The following is a 17834-nucleotide window of genomic DNA, read 5'->3' as shown; positions in this document are numbered from 1 at the left end:
CAGCTGGGATAGTTTTTTGATGTCCAATTATTCACCAATAAAGGATTTTTAATTGTTTGTATATATTTAATATATTATTTTCCCTCTCCCTTCTTTTTTAGTACATTCCTCTATTTGGGTTACCCCCTTCTCTGTTCCTAGACTTTGTGATACCAATACTCTGGCCATCTTTGTAAAGTTATAGATGTGGAAATATATCCTAAAAATTGAATTTTCAGAGGGTAAGAGGAGAGGTGTCAGCTATATGACCCCAGAGAGGAAAAGGAAGTTTAATCAGATATTTGTAGAAGTTGAAGAAAAAAAGAGGAGAAGATAAACCGCAGTCTAATTAGCAATTAGACAAATGCTCTGTGTGTGTTCCCTGGATGGCCGCTGTTCGGCATACGAACACGTGGCGGCTGCCATCTTGCCATACGAATGCCCAGCGGTGTTTGGTCGTTGAGTGTCTGGAACCCCAATCGGACACTCGACTACGCAAACACCGATAAGACCTCCAGAGTTCCATAATTACCGAACCAAACACACGAACAGCCCGCCGTTCGGTTAAATGAATCCCACAAACAAGGGGATTCATAAGAACGTCAGTATGGATGGCAAGGATTTTTGTATCTTTTAACCCACAAACAAAGACCGACCGCCAGGCCAAAATGTATGGAACTGATTACGGCTACTGTCTCGTGTGCGATCGGTCAAATGAACACTTCCACCTTACTCCCGAACCCCTGGTCCGATCTGGGTGATTTTTGAATATGTTGTTCACCCAGATCAGGGCTATCAGCGGATTTCTGGGTCTATCTGGTATATTTGGGGTAAATCCAAAAACAGGGGAAAACCAGGTACTGTATAATTGAATTATCTGTTAAGCTGAGGGGTGGAGATGTGTAGGAGGTAACGTGTAAATGATTGGTTACTGTACTAATTACTGTGGGTGTCTCCCTTGCATGGGAGAAATGCCTAAAAGCGGAGTATGTGGAATAAATCTCGAGTTCTGCTCCTGATACTGTGTGTGGTCCAGTTATTGGGAATCGTCATGGGATATTACTGGATTATTTTATTATCCTTGATGCTGTTTATCCTGGGTTAACTTCTTGTTCCTACTTCACTGTTCTAATACCAGCGGAGAACTCTATGGGAAACTAGGTCTCCGCTACACCAACCATCAATGGATGAGGCCTGAAGGGATATTAGGTCTCCCCTGGGTTACTATTATATTATTAGCTCCTTGCTACACTGCATGGATCTGAGCACTATTTGGAGAACTTGGGTTCTCAGATCAGGGCTATTTGGGGATGTATTATTTGTAGAATTATTGTATTGAGTTCCTTTTCACCCTTCTCTCAGTCTGGGCTAGTGTTTGGGTGGATCAGCTATATTCTCTGCAGGAGAGATTAATCACTTGAAGCTGTACCCAGTCGGGGTGCCAGGCGGTCCATCACAGGTTGGTTACTAGAATACAGAATAGGGAATAAAAGCGCAAATACCATGTGGAATAAAGGAAATGACACAGACACGTGTAGATCCCTCCACGGAATAGATAAAAAAACATGGTACCCAACGTTGAACACCCTTCAAAATAGTTTCATTTTTAACAGATGTTCACATGGATATTGTATATTAAAGAATTTGATGCCATATGGATGGAGCACAGACTCGGTGCAAAATTGTGAATAGATTGAAGGTAGTAAATAGAGTCAGTTGGTCACTACAAACTGAAAACAAAACCTCAACACTGTTATATAAAGCAAATCAGTCATAGGTCTGCAGAATCTCCATATAAGTCCTGATACCTCAGAATGTCCTCAAAACAACATGTATAATAAATGCTCCATTATTTGTAATATCCATTCACCTCCTTGCCCACCAGTGACCAGAGACGTGGGCTGCATGGTGTCACCAGGAGAGAGGGGTGCCTGGTGTCACCAGGAGAGAAGGGTGCATGGTGTCACCAGGAGAGAGGGGTGCATGGTGTCACCAGGAGAGAGGGGTGCATGGTGTCACCAGGAGAGAGGGGTGCATGGTGTCACCAGGAGAGAGGGGTGCATGGTGTCACCAGGAGAGAGGGGTGCCTGGTGTCACCAGGAGAGAGGGGTGCATGGTGTCACCAGGAGAGAGGGGTGCATGGTGTCACCAGGAGAGAGGGGTGCATGGTGTCACCAGGAGAGAGGGGTGCCTGGTGTCACCAGGAGAGAAGGGTGCATGGTGTCACCAGGAGAGAGGGGTGCATGGTGTCACCAGGAGAGAGGGGTGCATGGTGTCACCAGGAGAGAGGGGTGCATGGTGTCACCAGGAGAGAGGGGTGCATGGTGTCACCAGGAGAGAGGGGTGCCTGGTGTCACCAGGAGAGAGGGGTGCATGGTGTCACCAGGAGAGAGGGGTGCATGGTGTCACCAGGAGAGAGGGGTGCCTGGTGTCACCAGGAGAGAGGGGTGCATGGTGTCACCAGGAGAGAGGGGTGCATGGTGTCACCAGGAGAGAGGGGTGCATGGTGTCACCAGGAGAGAGGGGTGCATGGTGTCACCAGGAGAGAGGGGTGCATGGTGTCACCAGGAGAGAAGGGTGCATGGTGTCACCAGGAGAGAGGGGTGCATGGTGTCACCAGGAGAGAAGGGTGCATGGTGTCACAAGGAGAGAAGGGTGCATGGTGTCACCAGGAGAGAGGGGTGCATGGTGTCACCAGGAGAGAGGGGTGTATAGTGCACTGTATCTTTAACCCCTTAAGGACACACAACGTGTGTGACACGTCATGATTCCATTTTATTCCAGAAGTTTGGTCCTTAAGGGGTTAAATATGAGATTCCATTGATTCCATGATGGTTTCCTGTTTGGTTTTGGATTCAGTGCAAAATTCCAGTGATACTTACAAAGGTCTCCATAACCAACCGTGCTCCTGCTTACAACTCCTCCTTCATTAGCAAATATGCTCCAGTTCGCCCTCCAAATGTGTTGTGTTAGAATGAATTGTTCGTCTTGTTTTACCTAGTGTACAGCACTGTGCAATATGTTGGTGCTACATAAATAACTGCAATTATGGCCGGTGTGGCGAATCCTGCACCATGGCTGTGAATTAACTAGTGCCAGACACCTAAATTAAAAACTTCTGCACCCCTGGCCACCCTATACCCTCTCCAAACCCCTACTGTATTGAAAGATCCATCTCTAGGCTGTTAAACGGTCCCAGGTAGAGCCACGATTTCTTGCACTTTTTGAGCTCTCTCCTTCTGGGGATAAAACCAATGCAGTGATATATGATTTGTAACTTATGTTAATTTTTTTTTCATGTTTTATTATTATGGCACCTGAGGACTGAATAAAGCTAACTGTACTTAATTACATTATCTCCCAGACCCAGAGACACCAGGGTGGTAACCTATTGTTCTAGATTGACCAGTCCTGGTTGGGAAACTCTCAGGATGTGCCACAGAGGATTACAGAGTCCATCTCCGATATAAACTTAAGGAACTATCATCGGGTCAAGGAAGTGCTCTTGTCCGAGTTACTATTAGACTCGAGGAATACCACCAGCGCTTACGGGACCGGGTCTGCAGGATGCATCACGCAGGGGTAAACTGGATACAAGGCTGCCCTGTATCTACTCTCCAAGAGGCACACCTGGTAATCCACAGCCACGTTGCAGTATCCGCCACAGCCATTATTGGATGATCCATGTTCTAGCAATCTTATGGAAATCATTACCTCAATAAAGAGCGTACGTTTCCACACTGCGATCTGCTCGCTACTTCTTTCCAGTAGTTTCCACACAGTCTCCCGTGCCCGAAGCTCTTTCTCTGCTCGAGTGATCATCGATGTGTCAAAAATCTTACCTAAAGCAGCAACAGAATTGGGAAAACAAATTATTTGTCTGTGACATGTCCGAAGAGACACAAGAGCTTACAATCTAAAACAAGTAACTATATTTTCATATATATATATATATATAATACAGTAATAGTATAATAGTATATATAATATACTCCAATAAGGATCAGACAGTTTGCTGCTGTCACTGGGATGGGATAAAATGAGGTGTTCTCTGGTTTCAGAGATTCAATGTCACGTTCCCTAACACCATAAGTAAGCAATAACAGAATAAGGACGATCATATATAACCAAAGCTAAGTGAATCTAGTGTGGAAAATCAGGATTAAGCTAATCAGGCATTTCACTGTAAAAAGCTAAGGATGTAATAATCCATCTTGTATGTATGTAGCGGGGAATGTGGTGGGACTAATAGTAAAGAGACTACCCCACTTCAACTTACAACTGTAGGACTCATCTGAACTTTATTCTTTCCCTTTAACTCAAATATAAATAAAACACACACACATATATATATATATATATATATATATAAATATATATATATATACACACCATAATTAACATAAATTAACACTTATTGCCCTACAGCCTCCAACTTAAATAACCGTCCTGTCAGCCGATTGATAGCCTGAACAACTTCCAAATTGTTGAAATGAATGACCACCCTTCTATCCCGAAAACGGGTCCCCAAGACCTCCACCGCGACCAAGATGGGGAACAGCTCCAAAAACAAGATTTTTGTGAGCCCCGAAACATGCCAACTGTCCGGCCACAAGGCGGCATACCAACTGGTGCCCAGAATGGCCCCAAACTCCAGAGCCAGCCACATACGCAAAGAGGTGCAGGTCGGTGTTGGAGACCTACGGCAGTTGCTTGTAGGACCGACCATTATAAGAAGCCAGGAAGGAGTCCCACACCGCCAAATCCTCCCGTAGTGGTGAGTCGAATAAAATGACGGAGCCAGTGACCCCCGACGTCGCCGCAGCCAAACGCTGATTAAAGAGTCAATGTCAATGCCTAAAAAACTGAGACAAGTGACTGGGCCCACCGTCTTATCGTGTGCCAGTGGGACCCCAAAACGTTGGAACACCACACCTAAAACTCGCAGCAGCATCTCACAGGTTGGCGAATCGGCAAGACCCACGCAAAGGAAATCATCAAGGTAGTGCAGCAAGGAGTCAATCCCCGCCTCCTTCCTCACCACCCAGTCCAAGAATGCGCTGAAGCATTCAAATTAAAAGCAGGATATGGACCACCCATCGGGAGGCACATATCCACATAATACCTGTCTTCAAACACATAGACCAGAAAATGGTGACAGTCCAGGTGCACCAGTAGCAAACGGAATGCCGATTCCACCTAAGCCTTGGCCAACATGCCCCCCCCCATAAATTTGGACAAGCACTCCAAATGGTGTCCTGTTAACAGAACAATGTGGGGCACTTCTCCAGGCCTTTTCTCCAATGACACTGGCAAGTATTGAAAATGCGCGAATCCAGTTACCGAAAGTTTTGGGGATCTACGGTACTGGTACTTCTCCTTCTCTTTTGCATCCTTCTCCACCAACGGAGGAGCGAGAAAATATCCACAAATCCCCCTCCCCCAAACCCCCCCACCCTAACCTCCTGCTGCAAGAGTAGGCCCAAAGGACCTGACCAACACATATAGGCGGAACCACGTGCCACGTCAGAAACACCCGGAGGGTCCCCCAAGGCTGGAGACACCTCTGTAACAGCAGGCGCCGCGGCACCTGACACCAAGGCAGAGAGGCCAGCCTGGACACTCATCCCAGGAGAAGGGGACCCTGTGACCCCAGGGGCCGCCTGAACCCCTTGTGTCTGCATTGAGGACCAAGCCGCCCGAACCAGACTGTGTAAAGAGGGGACACCCCCCCCAGCATGCGCACCCCGCTCCCATTGATCCAGAAAACCCCTAAGCCTGGACAGAAACCCCTCCCCAGCGAGGGACCCCCAACCTGCAAAGAAGAGACTGGAGTGTACTCCCCAGCCGATGCCCGAGGAACCTCCTGTGGCAAAGGAAGCGAAGATCATCCAGGCAGGACAGAGGTAAGTTGAATTTCTTCACTGTGCAGACTACCAGATGTTCCATGCGCCACCTGCTGGACAGTCCGAGGAAAAACAGCCAGATCCTGTGAGAAGAGCAGCGGCGAGGAGGTAAGCTCACACCCCGCAGAGGAGGGCAGGCGAGGTGAGTAGCCAGTAGTCACAGGGGACCAAGGGGAGACACAGAGGGACCAGACAGATTATGGGAACCCAGAAAAAGGGAGAGGGGCAGGGGGGAAAGAAAACACCAGGGAGGGGACCTAGAGCAGAACTGGACACAGAAGGGGACCACAGAAAGGGAAGGTGGGGGGGTGGGGGGCAAGAGACAAAAGAGAAACCACAGCAGGGGAAGGGAGGGGGAAATGTGAGCGGTAGATACCCCCCCGGCCGAACCTCATCCGCAGAGGACATAGCAGAGCCCGGGCAGGACCCCACCACCTCCCAATGGCAGCACCGGTGTGCCTCGCGCAGCCCCACAGGGCCCACTCACCACCACCGGGCCGGGAACAGGTCTGCCGTCGCGCCGACCACATGGCGTCCGAGAGGGCCACCCAGCTGCTCCAGGCCGACCAGATTGCGCCGACTGTCTTCTGGCACCCCCAGCCCGCTGTACAAGGCCGGGGGCACATCGGGAATCTCAGGGGGACCTGAACGCATGCCAGAAGGGCCAGACACGCGGGCCTGGTGGTGCCTCGGGCCCGGGGCGCCACATCAGGACTTAAACAAGCAGGCGGGTGTGAGCGCCGGTCCATGCTCATGCGGCCCACAGGGACTGTGGCCGCGAGGGAGGACTCAGCAGAGGCCTGGCTGCGGGGGACACCGCGCCGGCGGCCAAACCAGGGTGAAGGTGAGCAAAGTGCTCACGCAGGTGCCTGCCATCCAATGCAGCTGAAGCTCTAAGAGCACAGGATGGCAGAAAAGCATGCAGGCCCAGGACAAACAGGAGCACAGAGGCAGGGAAGTTGTTCGCTGGCCAGAATCCCAACAGGCACTGAGGCAAACTGATCCCTGCCCCACTACAAACCCATAACCCCCTAAACACATACAGCCAATCACTAGCACCATCCCCACACTCTCGCACAGACAGAGTTTAAATATAACTCTTACTACATTTAAATATTAGTTACCAGTAAAACCAACATCTCTTTTCTCACATGTAAGCTCCTTAAAAAGCCTGGTTAGTGAATTTTGTACAAAAATCTGCCTTTTCTCATCATAAAGTGATAAAATAATGAACACAATTGCTGTGCTAAATCCTTTAAAAATGTGTTTTTTTTGCCTTTGTACTTATTTCTATCCACTAATATTGCAGATAGATAACTAATAACAATATTACAAATGTAACAAAATGAAATTAATTTAGTGGATGCATCCCATGTAGCTCCTTCCTTGGGTATGTGTCCTCCACACTCAACATCAAATTATTCACTATTACAAGAAATCTGGTGTGATCCTTGTCTGCAGGTAGCACGGTCCTCTTGGGCACAAACATGCACAGTCTTTTAAGGCAACTTAATTCCAGGCACTTTATTGTTAAACTCCACCACAGATACAGCAGCAAATTAAAAATTAAACAGTAACACAAATCCCTATAAACGAAAACCTAGCTCGGTTTGAGCACTCATCAAGTTCCCTATCTCTCAAGGGTTTAAACTATCACAGAACAAGAAGTGGTTTCAGCAACCTAGTGCCTTTGTCAACTCTCTGCACTCCACACTCAGTTAGCATGTGGCTTCCATTCCTTCTAGAAAGAAACAAAATTATCTCTCATTTCCGCACTCCAGTGCTCTCGGCTACCCTGCTACTTTCCTTTCTGCGCTCCCAGTGCTCCAAGCCAGCCTTGACTGCTTCCTTCTGCACTCCCAGTGCTCTCAGTTAGCCTGCTGCTTTCCCTTCTGCGCTCCCAGTGCTCCAAGCCAGCCTTGACTGCTTCCTTCTGCACTCCCAGTGCTCTCAGCTAGCCTGCTGCTTTCCCTTCTGCGCTCCCAGTGCTCCAAGCCAGCCTTGACTGCTTCCTTCTGCACTCCCAGTGCTCCAAGCCAGCCGTAACTGATGTCCTTTCTGCACTCCCAGTGCTCCAAGCCAGCCTTGACTGCTTCCTTCTGCACTCCCAGTGCTCTCAGCTAGCCTGCTGCTTTCCCTTCTGCACTCCCAGTGCTCCAAGCCAGCCTTGACTGCTTCCTTCTGCACTCCCAGTGTTCAGTCTCCTTGACTCTATCACAGGACAGAACAGCCTCTCTCCTACCTGCTTCCTGGGAGGAAGCCAGCAATCCTCTTTTTACCTGCCTAGCAGGGAGTGGTTTATTCCCACTGCTGCAGCTGATTATCTGCAGCTGAGCAGTGGGTTGGAGACAGATCAACTTATTTCTCCCAGTTGTATGCAAACTACACAGTGGAGCATTGGCCCACCCTGCTCTCCAAATGCTCCACCCCAGGGGCCCATAACTAAACTTTGGTTTGTGTTACCTACAACACATACTACACATACTCACCCTGGCGTTAAATGTTATAGGCCTATCTGCCTTCACTTTATCACACTGGAAAACAAGTGTCAAGAGGAGCCCGCAATAGCGTTATTATTATAAAGAATAATTAAAATGTCAAATACATTGATTAGCTTGTGTTCCACGCTCAAAGATAAACAACCAATAGTGCTCACTGGGTAAAATAGTGCTAAAAAATATGTATAAAATGGTACTCACAAGAGAGGAGCAGACCGATTGCTCCTTGAAAATAGCGCTGGTGGTATTATCCCCACCTCGGATTACTTGGAGTCCAGGGAAATAAAAATGCCAGGTAACAAAATAATATACAGTGTAAAAAAAGATAAATGGCACTAAATAAAAAGTGTCCAAATAATCTTTAATTTTAAAATACACAGTAAAATTCCACAAACGCGTTTCACCAATACGGCTTTATCAATATGGATTAAGATTTAAGATTAAAATTTAAGATTAAGATTAAGATTTAAGATTTATCTTAATCCATATTGATAAAGCCGTATTGGCGAAACGCGTTTGTGGAATTTTACTGTGTATTTTAAAATTAAAGATTATTTGGACACTTTTTATTTAGTGCCATTTATCTTTTTTTACACCGTATATTATTTTGTTACCTGCCATTTTTATTTCCCTGGACTCCAAGTAATCCGAGGTGGGGATAATACCACCAGCGCTATCTTCAAGGAGCAGTTGGTCTGCTCCTCTCTTGTGAGTACCATTTTATACATATTTTTTAGCAGTATTTTACCCAGTGAGCACTATTGGTTGTTTCTCTTTTATCTTTGAGCGTGGAACACATCACTGACGGAGGAAATTTTCCCTATATCCCATAAGCGGGGATTGTACCGCTGTACGCCTTCTACACTAGAGCGAGTTATAGCTCTTTCAAATGTGAGTTTTATACCAGCTTTTAATTTTTTATCCATTTTACTACCAGACATATTGCACTATCCTGTTTTGTATCTGCTTTATCTTTTCACATACGAGTGAATTCCCAAGAAGAAGATCAGCGAGGAACTTTCCCCTGACCGTGGATCTACATATTTCTCATTCTCCATAGGAGCATCTTCTAGATAAGACTTTCTTTTTTATTTGGACTTATTGTGGTGTATATAATGATTCCCCTTGGCGCAGCCTTTTTTTGTTATTTCCTTTGTCTTATTTTCTAAGGGTTTTTGAGGGATTCCCTTATAGGGTTGCTGCCTTTTTGTTATTTAGCGCTTACTCTCTTCCCCTATTTTACAACTGGCCATCCACCTGATCTAAAAGAAAACGTGATTCATCAGATCAGGCAATCTTCTTCCTCTCACGTCCCCACTAAAGGCCCTTTCAGCAGTGGACAGGGATCATCATGGGTTTTCTGACCTGTCTGCAGCTGCACAGCCCTTAAACAAAGCAAACTGTGGTGCACTGTGTGTTCTGACACTTTCCTATCATGGCCAGCATTAAGTTTTTCAGCAATTTGAGATACAGTTGCTCTTCTGCATGATCAGACCAGACAAGCTAGCCTTCGCTCCCCAGGTGCATCAATCAGCCTTGGGCTCTTAAATGACCCTGACGCTGGTTCACCAGTTGTCCTTCCTTGCACCACTTTTGGTAGGTACTAACCACTGCATACCGGTAACACCCCACAAGACTTGCCATTTTGGACACGCACTGACCCAATCAATTAGCCATCACTTTTTAGCCCTTGAGATGTGGTTTAACTTTGTATATGAATTGCTAAGGACAATTTGAGACTTGAGACATTGATATTCATGATTGTTACAGGCAGCTACCAAAGAAACCAAGCTGCCGAACAGGAAACCATATGAATGTCGTAAACCGCCTAATAGGAAAAATCATACAAATAGGTTTACACTCCTAGCAGTCAAACTGGAACAGCCTACAATAAATCCCCCCAAGAACAAGACAATGCTCTGTTTTGAGGGTCAAGCAGGAACAGACAGAGCTGTGGGTTTATTGTTCTTATATACACATTCTTACACATTAGTACCACCCACAGGGTTTTGGAAAACAACCAAGAAACACGTACAATACACTCAGACACTCCCACACAAAATCCTCCCCTCTGCCTGTGATACAATTACCTTACACAATGGGTAATGTAATTATCACAGGCAGAGAAATACAGTTTTTCCACATTATTCATAACTTTAAAAGTATGCATCACATTCACATAAATTATCAGAATCAGCATACTCCAAATACAAATGTTGTGGAATTATTAGGCCCCATAAATTTTTGTCTTAGGCCTCATAATTCCTGTCTTATAAGAATGCTTTGTTAGTAGAAATTGTGCGTCAGCAGAAACATTAGGTTCCCGTTGAGTGAAACATTGTAGCAGCTAGCCTACATGATAGTCTTAATAAAATGTGAAGTTACTAAAAGCCTTGAGAACTAACCTTGAGACTAACAGTGCCAACTACTCAAAATGGCTGCCGAAGCACCCCTCCCATCGAGTGAGCACCGCATGGTAACAAGATGGCGCCTGCATCTTGTGCCCACTCCCGTGTCAAGGATGTCAACACCTCTTGATGGGAGGGCATTTAACTAACCACTTAACACTTAAACCAATTAATAATGTTTACTTGTTGTTATCTTGAATTCTTTAGTGATGTAATAATGCCTTTAGAAGGGTCTGCGCACCCATTTTCTGTGCTCTTGCCATTAAATTTCCTGAAGTTCTTTCATTAACCTGAACCCTGTGTCTCAGTGTGAATTTTACTTCTGCGTGCACGCAACTTTATTATTTCTAATTTGTACAGGAACAGATAGTCATTCAAACTTATTGGTTTGCATAAAAGAATCCACTACAATTTGGCGCCCAACCGTGGGGCTCTGGGTTATGCCCTACTTGGACAGCCGTCCAAGAAGACGCTGGGTGGATGAATCCTGGGGGAAGGAAAGGAGTCTGATCACCTCTGAATACACGGTAGAGATTGCTGCAGCACCTAGCCGGTATGTTCCTGCCCCTGTGATTGACCTGTCCCAGTGTCTGTGACTGCTGCTGAGAGGACATCAAAGTCAGGTAATAACTTGCCCAGAGACCTTGCATTTTACCTGTTAATACTTAATTTACCTGCACATGTTGACTATCTGTTGCCTGGGTGTGTTTGTATTGGTTTGTCCTTAGCTTAGTGCCCGGGTAGAGTGAATGCCTGTTTACCCCTTTTAGGTGCCAAGTGGCTTTGGCAGTAAGGAAAGAGGGGGGGGGGATCTGTGGAAGTTTGCGTGGACTCGCCACTTCCTGGGGGTCCTCAATTGCCTGTTTACCTCTTTTAGGTGCCAAGTGGCTCTAGCAGTAAGGAAAAAGAGGAGGGGGGATCTGTGGAAGTCTGTGTAGACTCACTGCTTCCTGGGGGTTCCCATGGTGTCGCTTTGACAGCTTAGCTAGCCTCATTGGACACTTTACTCTGCTTGCAGATAGGTGGAACACTTCAGCCTCGAGCGCTGAAGCTGGTAGTGTTCCGGTTTTCCTTTTGTGGCGTGTGGATTCGGGCAGGCATTGCTGTCTCCATCACCACGTGGTAGTGAGATTTGCGGGTGGGTCTGCAGGTGCACTACGGGAGTGAGGGTAGAGGTGGTTGAGAACCACTGTAACTAGGGAGGCGTACAGAACTCGGCCCGGTGTTTGCTGTTTTCCGTCGCCGCCAGGTAGTGGGACATATAGACGCCATTCCCCGAGCTGGGCCACTACGAGGTTGAGGGAGGTGGCTTTGTCCACACGAGTAAAGGAAAGGGATTACTGTTGATGTATTTGAACTGTGATGCATGCACTGTATTTACACTGAAATGTTGTCTTAATTGTCTGTTACACAGATTCCTGTGCTTACTTTTATCTTAGTGGTAGTGTACTGGTGAAGCGCTATACAATATTAAATTATAACAATAGTGTTTTTTCCTATTTACAATTGGTCAATAAACTTTAACATGCGAATATATGTATAAACAGTACCTTTTAGGTATATACAGAGGTGTTCTAAGTTGGTAATCAGTACCTTAAAAAAAACAGAATATACCAAACATAGTGTAAACTGTGACAAAAAATGAAAATAGATTTAAATTAAGAGGGAAAATTCCCACTCACACTTTGGAGAGCTAATAATGTATAGCTCAATTTGATCGCCTGTGGGGTCCGTGGAGGCGACCCTATCCCTTCTTTTTGCTGGATATTGTTGTCTTAAAACTCTGAAATGTTAAAACATATATATGGTGCAGTACCGTATGGTTCCAAATATATGTGAAAAAAAGAACAGATTTGTACTCACAGACACAGAGCCATCCACATCGGCTCTGATCACGGGTATATGTGGTTCAGGACCACACACCTTCTTTAAGAGCAGGAACAATGCCACCAGTGTTTATAGAAATGTAAGTATATTTATTACATAAAATTATTTATAACAATAAAAAACTATATATAGCAATATAAAAACACTGTATAGGCATAAAAAAAGTCCAAATAAATAAAGACCGGTATTCTCCAAGTTCCAGGACGCGTTTCGCTTTAACAGCTTCTTCAACTGGATAAAAAAAAAGTCTCTATTTCTTCTACTGGAAGCTGTTAAAGCGAAACGCGTCCTGGAACTTGGAGAATACCGGTCTTTATTTATTTGGACTTTTTTTATGCCTATACAGTGTTTTTATATTGCTATATATAGTTTTTTATTGTTATAAATAATTTTATGTAATAAATATACTTACATTTCTATAAACACTGGTGGCATTGTTCCTGCTCTTAAAGAAGGTGTGTGGTCCTGAACCACATATACCCGTGATCAGAGCCGATGTGGATGGCTCTGTGTCTGTGAGTACAAATCTGTTCTTTTTTTCACATATATTTGGAACCATACGGTACTGCACCATATATATGTTTTAACATTTCAGAGTTTTAAGACAACAATATCCAGCAAAAAGAAGGGATAGGGTCGCCTCCACGGACCCCACAGGCGATCAAATTGAGCTATACATTATTAGCTCTCCAAAGTGTGAGTGGGAATTTTCCCTCTTAATTTAAATCTATTTTCATTTTTTGTCACAGTTTACACTATGTTTGGTATATTCTGTTTTTTTTAAGGTACTGATTACCAACTTAGAACACCTCTGTATATACCTAAAAGGTACTGTTTATACATATATTCGCATGTTAAAGTTTATTCACCAATTGTAAATAGGAAAAAACACTATTGTTATAATTTAATATTGTATAGCGCTTCACCAGTACACTACCACTGAACTCACTCTTAAAGATAAGAACTTGGTGTTAAAGCTGCTTATCCATTGTTCACTCTTTGCAAATTAGCGCTAGTACTACCCTGTTTTGTTTACTTTTATCTTACTCTCTGTACTATCTGCACTTTCCCCTCCTATTTCTCTTTGTTGAGAGAAGTGATTGGTCACACACTTCTTGCCACGCTCCAATCTGCGGCTACCTCGGGTAGGCGGAATCAGTGACTAGTCTACGTTTTGGGAAGACGTACGTAGGAATTTATTCTTACGTAGCAGTCGAGCACTGTAGACCTTCTGTTCCTTTTTCTTTCTCTATATCTGGGACGCCTTGTATAGGGAGTGTAACAGATCCTTCCAACTTAGTCTTTTCTTTTGTTCGGTTCATGCCTCTGTTCGCCTGATTTCGTGCGAAGTCCGTATGTGAAATATAGGTGGCCGCCATTTCAGGACTCTACACGTGTTCGCGGCCATCTTGTGTGCGAACAGCGGTGTTTGCCTGTAACCGCATGGAACTAAAAACGGATACGCAAACAGGCGAACACCGCTGAGTCCTCCAGACCTCCACAAGTTCGCACAGAAACTACCGAACACCCCACCATTCGGTAGTTACACTCAGTCACCTATGGGGATTTCAGCGAACCCCACGATTCGGATGGATGACAAGATTTTCATACCGTTTTACAGTGCGAACAGAGACCGACCGCAAGGCCAAAACTCATGGAACTATTTTCGGCTAGTTGGTCTGTGCGGTCGGTCAAAACTTTGAAACTCTGTAACTCCCGAACCGTTCATCCAATCGGGCTGATTTTTGGACAGAGTGTTCCCCTAACGAAGATCTCTCAAGCGGTGCCGGATTTAAAGGTGTACCCCCTGTTTTTGGGGTACATCCAGAACTGGGGCAAAATATTGTATGTTCTAATTGTATTATGTGGTTATCTGAGGGGAGGAGACGTGGGGGTGTTACCCTGTGCATAATTGGTTGTTTTCATCCTCCCCCTGGGAGTGTCCTGTGTGTACCCTTTTCTAATAAAAAGCAGGCTGGGTGTCCCAGTCCTCAGTTCATCTTGACCCTTCATAACGTAGCCTCGTCTCGTTCTTGAAAGGGGATTGTTTGGGAAGGTTATTCTGTTCCTGTTGCAGCTGAACCTGATTTTCACTCTGGATATCGTGGATGGGATTATATCAGCCTACTTCTCCACAGCAGCTTGCAGGGAAAAAGGACGTCTCCAACGGCAGAAACCCTCTCTCTATCTGGGTAGCCGTTACATTGGTGGCAAGCGGTGGGATGGTCCTTTTATCCAAGGAGCAAGTGCTGAATGGAGTCTCAGTATGCCAAACTAAAAAGACCCACACTAAAGGATTTATTGGAGAATCGTGGTAGGAGTGCCAGCAACAGACCACGGAGGGAGCTGATAGCTGACCTGCTGGAGCTGGACGAGATGGATAGGTCCATGGAGGTAACGGAACCCAGGGCACCCATCAGTGAGGACGATGTGATTACGGCAATTGTGCAGCGGAGATTAGCGTTGTATCCAGTCACGTCTACAGAGCTAATAACCCAACTACTCCGGGAAACAAGGGAAGAGATCCAAACCAAGAGGGATCAAGAAATGGAACTGGTAAGAGCCAGACAGCTCACTACACAGACAGTTCCTACCCCGCTACCCACTACTACAGTAAAGAAAATTCCCTTCAATGCATTTAAAACCTTTGCAGAAAATGAAGAGGAAATTGATGGGTATTTGGCGGACTTTGAAAGACAGTGCTCGCTACATCAAATACCGCCAGGGCAATGGGTCACTATCCTGGCGGGAAAACTATCAGGAAAAGCTAGTGAGGCTTTTCGAGCGCTCACTACAGAGGAGATCACGCAGTACCAAACAGTAAAAGAGGCACTGCTCACCAGGTATGCGGTAACCCCAGAAGCCTACCGTCGCCGCTTCCGGGAGTCCAAAAAGAAAGCTGTGGACTCCCACATGGAATGGGCCAACCGACTACAAAGAGTGGCATCACATTGGGTCCAAGGATGTAAGGCCAACACCGGAGAGGAGATATTACAATTATTCTTAATGGAACATTTCTTTCAAAATTTGGCTGCGGACCTACAAGACTGGGTACGAGACCGACGCCCCGCTAATTTAAATGAGGCGGCTCGGCTGGCCGATGAATACGCCGAGACAAGGAAAGTAAGCCAGGGTACTCCACGACCAGCTCATAAGATAGAGCCACGTACCCCAGCCGCTGTCTCACGCCCAGAGTTTCGAGCTCCAGTCCCACCAGGACCACCCCGTCCTCAGGGACCTACCAACTACCCCCGAGATTTGTCGAAAGTAACGTGCCATCACTGCGGCAACCTCGGACATATTGCTCGATATTGTCCCCTAAGATCCACTAGTAACAATTGGAGACGCACAACTCCCAACGCAGAGGCCCCTGCATCACGACCCTCTGCAGCTCACTGTGTGGAAGCTGAAATGGGCCCTGAGGAATGCCTGGGGATTTTGTATGAAGCAGATCCCATACAAGCTGCTTCGCCAGATAACCGACAGCATCATCGGCAGGAAGTTCGGGTGAATGGACAAACAGCACAAGGCCTAAGAGACACCGGGGCTACCATCACGTTGATCCAAAAACACCTAGTAAAGCCAGAGAATGTGTCTACCCGCACTGTTGCTGTTCGGGTCGCAGGGGGCGCTGTTTTTCGCTTGCCCACTGCCCGAGTACACTTAGACTGGGGAGTCGGATCGGGGAAAACTACAGTTGGCATCATGGACAACTTGCCTGCCGAGGTCGTCTTGGGAAATGACATTGGCCCCTTGACCTCAGCATATTTGCCCACACCTGCTGCCGCTTGTCCCGTAACCACCCGCTCACAGGCCCGTGTCACAGATGACCCTAATACAGGCCGGGAGACCCAGGTAAGCCAAGCACCCACATGTAACCCCACTACAACAAGCAGGCCCATAGCTTGGGACACCCCAGAGGAGTTTGGGAGGGAAACCAGAGAGGACCCCACCCTCCAAAAGTATCGAGAATTAGCAGACAGTAGGGAGGGCAAACAGGAACGTTTCCTATGGGATGGGGACAGGTTGTACAGACTGACGGAAGGGAAAAAGAGAGGCTGTCCCCCTTCGCAGAAGCGCCAACTAGTGGTACCCAGAAAGTACCGGTTGGAGCTTCTCCGAATCGGCCACGACATTCCGTTGGCAGGGCATCTAGGGGGTAACCGTACCACCTTCCGGATCACCCAGACCTTCTTTTGGCCGGGGATCTCAAAGGATGTACGACGTTACTGCAGCACTTGTGACGTATGCCAACGGGTAGGGAAGAGAGGAGATCACCCTAAAGCTCGACTGTTACCTATGCCTGTGATCGAGGAACCATTTAGCAGGGTGGCAGTCGACCTAGTGGGACCCCTACCTAACCCCAGTCCCTCTGGTAAGAAATACATCCTTACCGTAGTGGACTATGCTACTCGCTACCCGGAAGCTGTCGCTCTGACGAATATCCAGGCTGACACTGTCGCCAGTGCTCTAGTCGGGATATTCACCCGAGTGGGATTTCCTCAGGAAATCTTGTCCGATAGAGGGACCCAGTTTACCGCAGACCTAACCCAGCAGCTATGGAAGGTTTGTAGTATTAAACCCCTACTTAGTTCCCCGTACCACCCTCAGACTAACGGTCTCTGTGAACGTTTTAACGGTACCCTAAAGCAATTGCTACGGACCTTTACAGCGGAATACAAAGATTGGGAACGATTCTTGCCGCACCTCCTGTTCGCTTATCGGGAGGTGCCACAGGAATCCACAGGGTTCTCTCCCTTTGAACTGCTCTATGGCCGGAGAGTACGAGGCCCTCTCGACCTCATCCGAGAGCACTGGGAGGGAGAGACAGAACATGAGGGTGTCCCCATCGTGCCATATGTACTAGAAATGCGGGACCGCATGGAACAGTTAGCCCGGATGGCACGGGACCATCTCCATGCGGCCCAGGGCCGGCAGAAACGTTGGTACGATCAGGGCGCCCGCCAGCGAACGTTCCAAGTAGGCCAGAAGGTGCTGGTGCTTAGACCTGTCAAAGGGAATAAGCTCCAGACCTCCTGGCAGGGCCCTTACAAAGTGGTAGCACAGGTATGTGACACCACCTATGTAATTGCCAGCAGCAAAGATGAAAGGATCCAGAAGTCCTTTCACGTAAATTTATTAAAAGAATATCAAGA

General features: G+C 46.6%; 1 protein-coding gene across 1 annotated transcript in view; it reads right to left on the bottom strand.

The window, feature by feature from the left end:
* Positions 1 to 3525: 3525 nt before the first annotated feature.
* Positions 3526 to 17834, bottom strand: part of LOC134586278 (dynein heavy chain domain-containing protein 1-like) — a 153749-nt gene continuing 139440 nt past the window's right edge. The window contains exon 10 of the mRNA XM_063441766.1: positions 3526 to 3821. Coding sequence (XP_063297836.1) covers positions 3526 to 3821 — 296 coding nt within the window. The remainder of the gene's footprint in view (positions 3822 to 17834) is intronic.

Source organism: Pelobates fuscus, chromosome 1 (genome assembly GCF_036172605.1).
Source record: "Pelobates fuscus isolate aPelFus1 chromosome 1, aPelFus1.pri, whole genome shotgun sequence".
Classification (NCBI taxonomy): Eukaryota; Metazoa; Chordata; class Amphibia; order Anura; family Pelobatidae; genus Pelobates; species Pelobates fuscus.
Note: the sequence above shows the minus strand (reverse complement) of the source record. Positions and strands in the feature narration are given on the sequence as shown.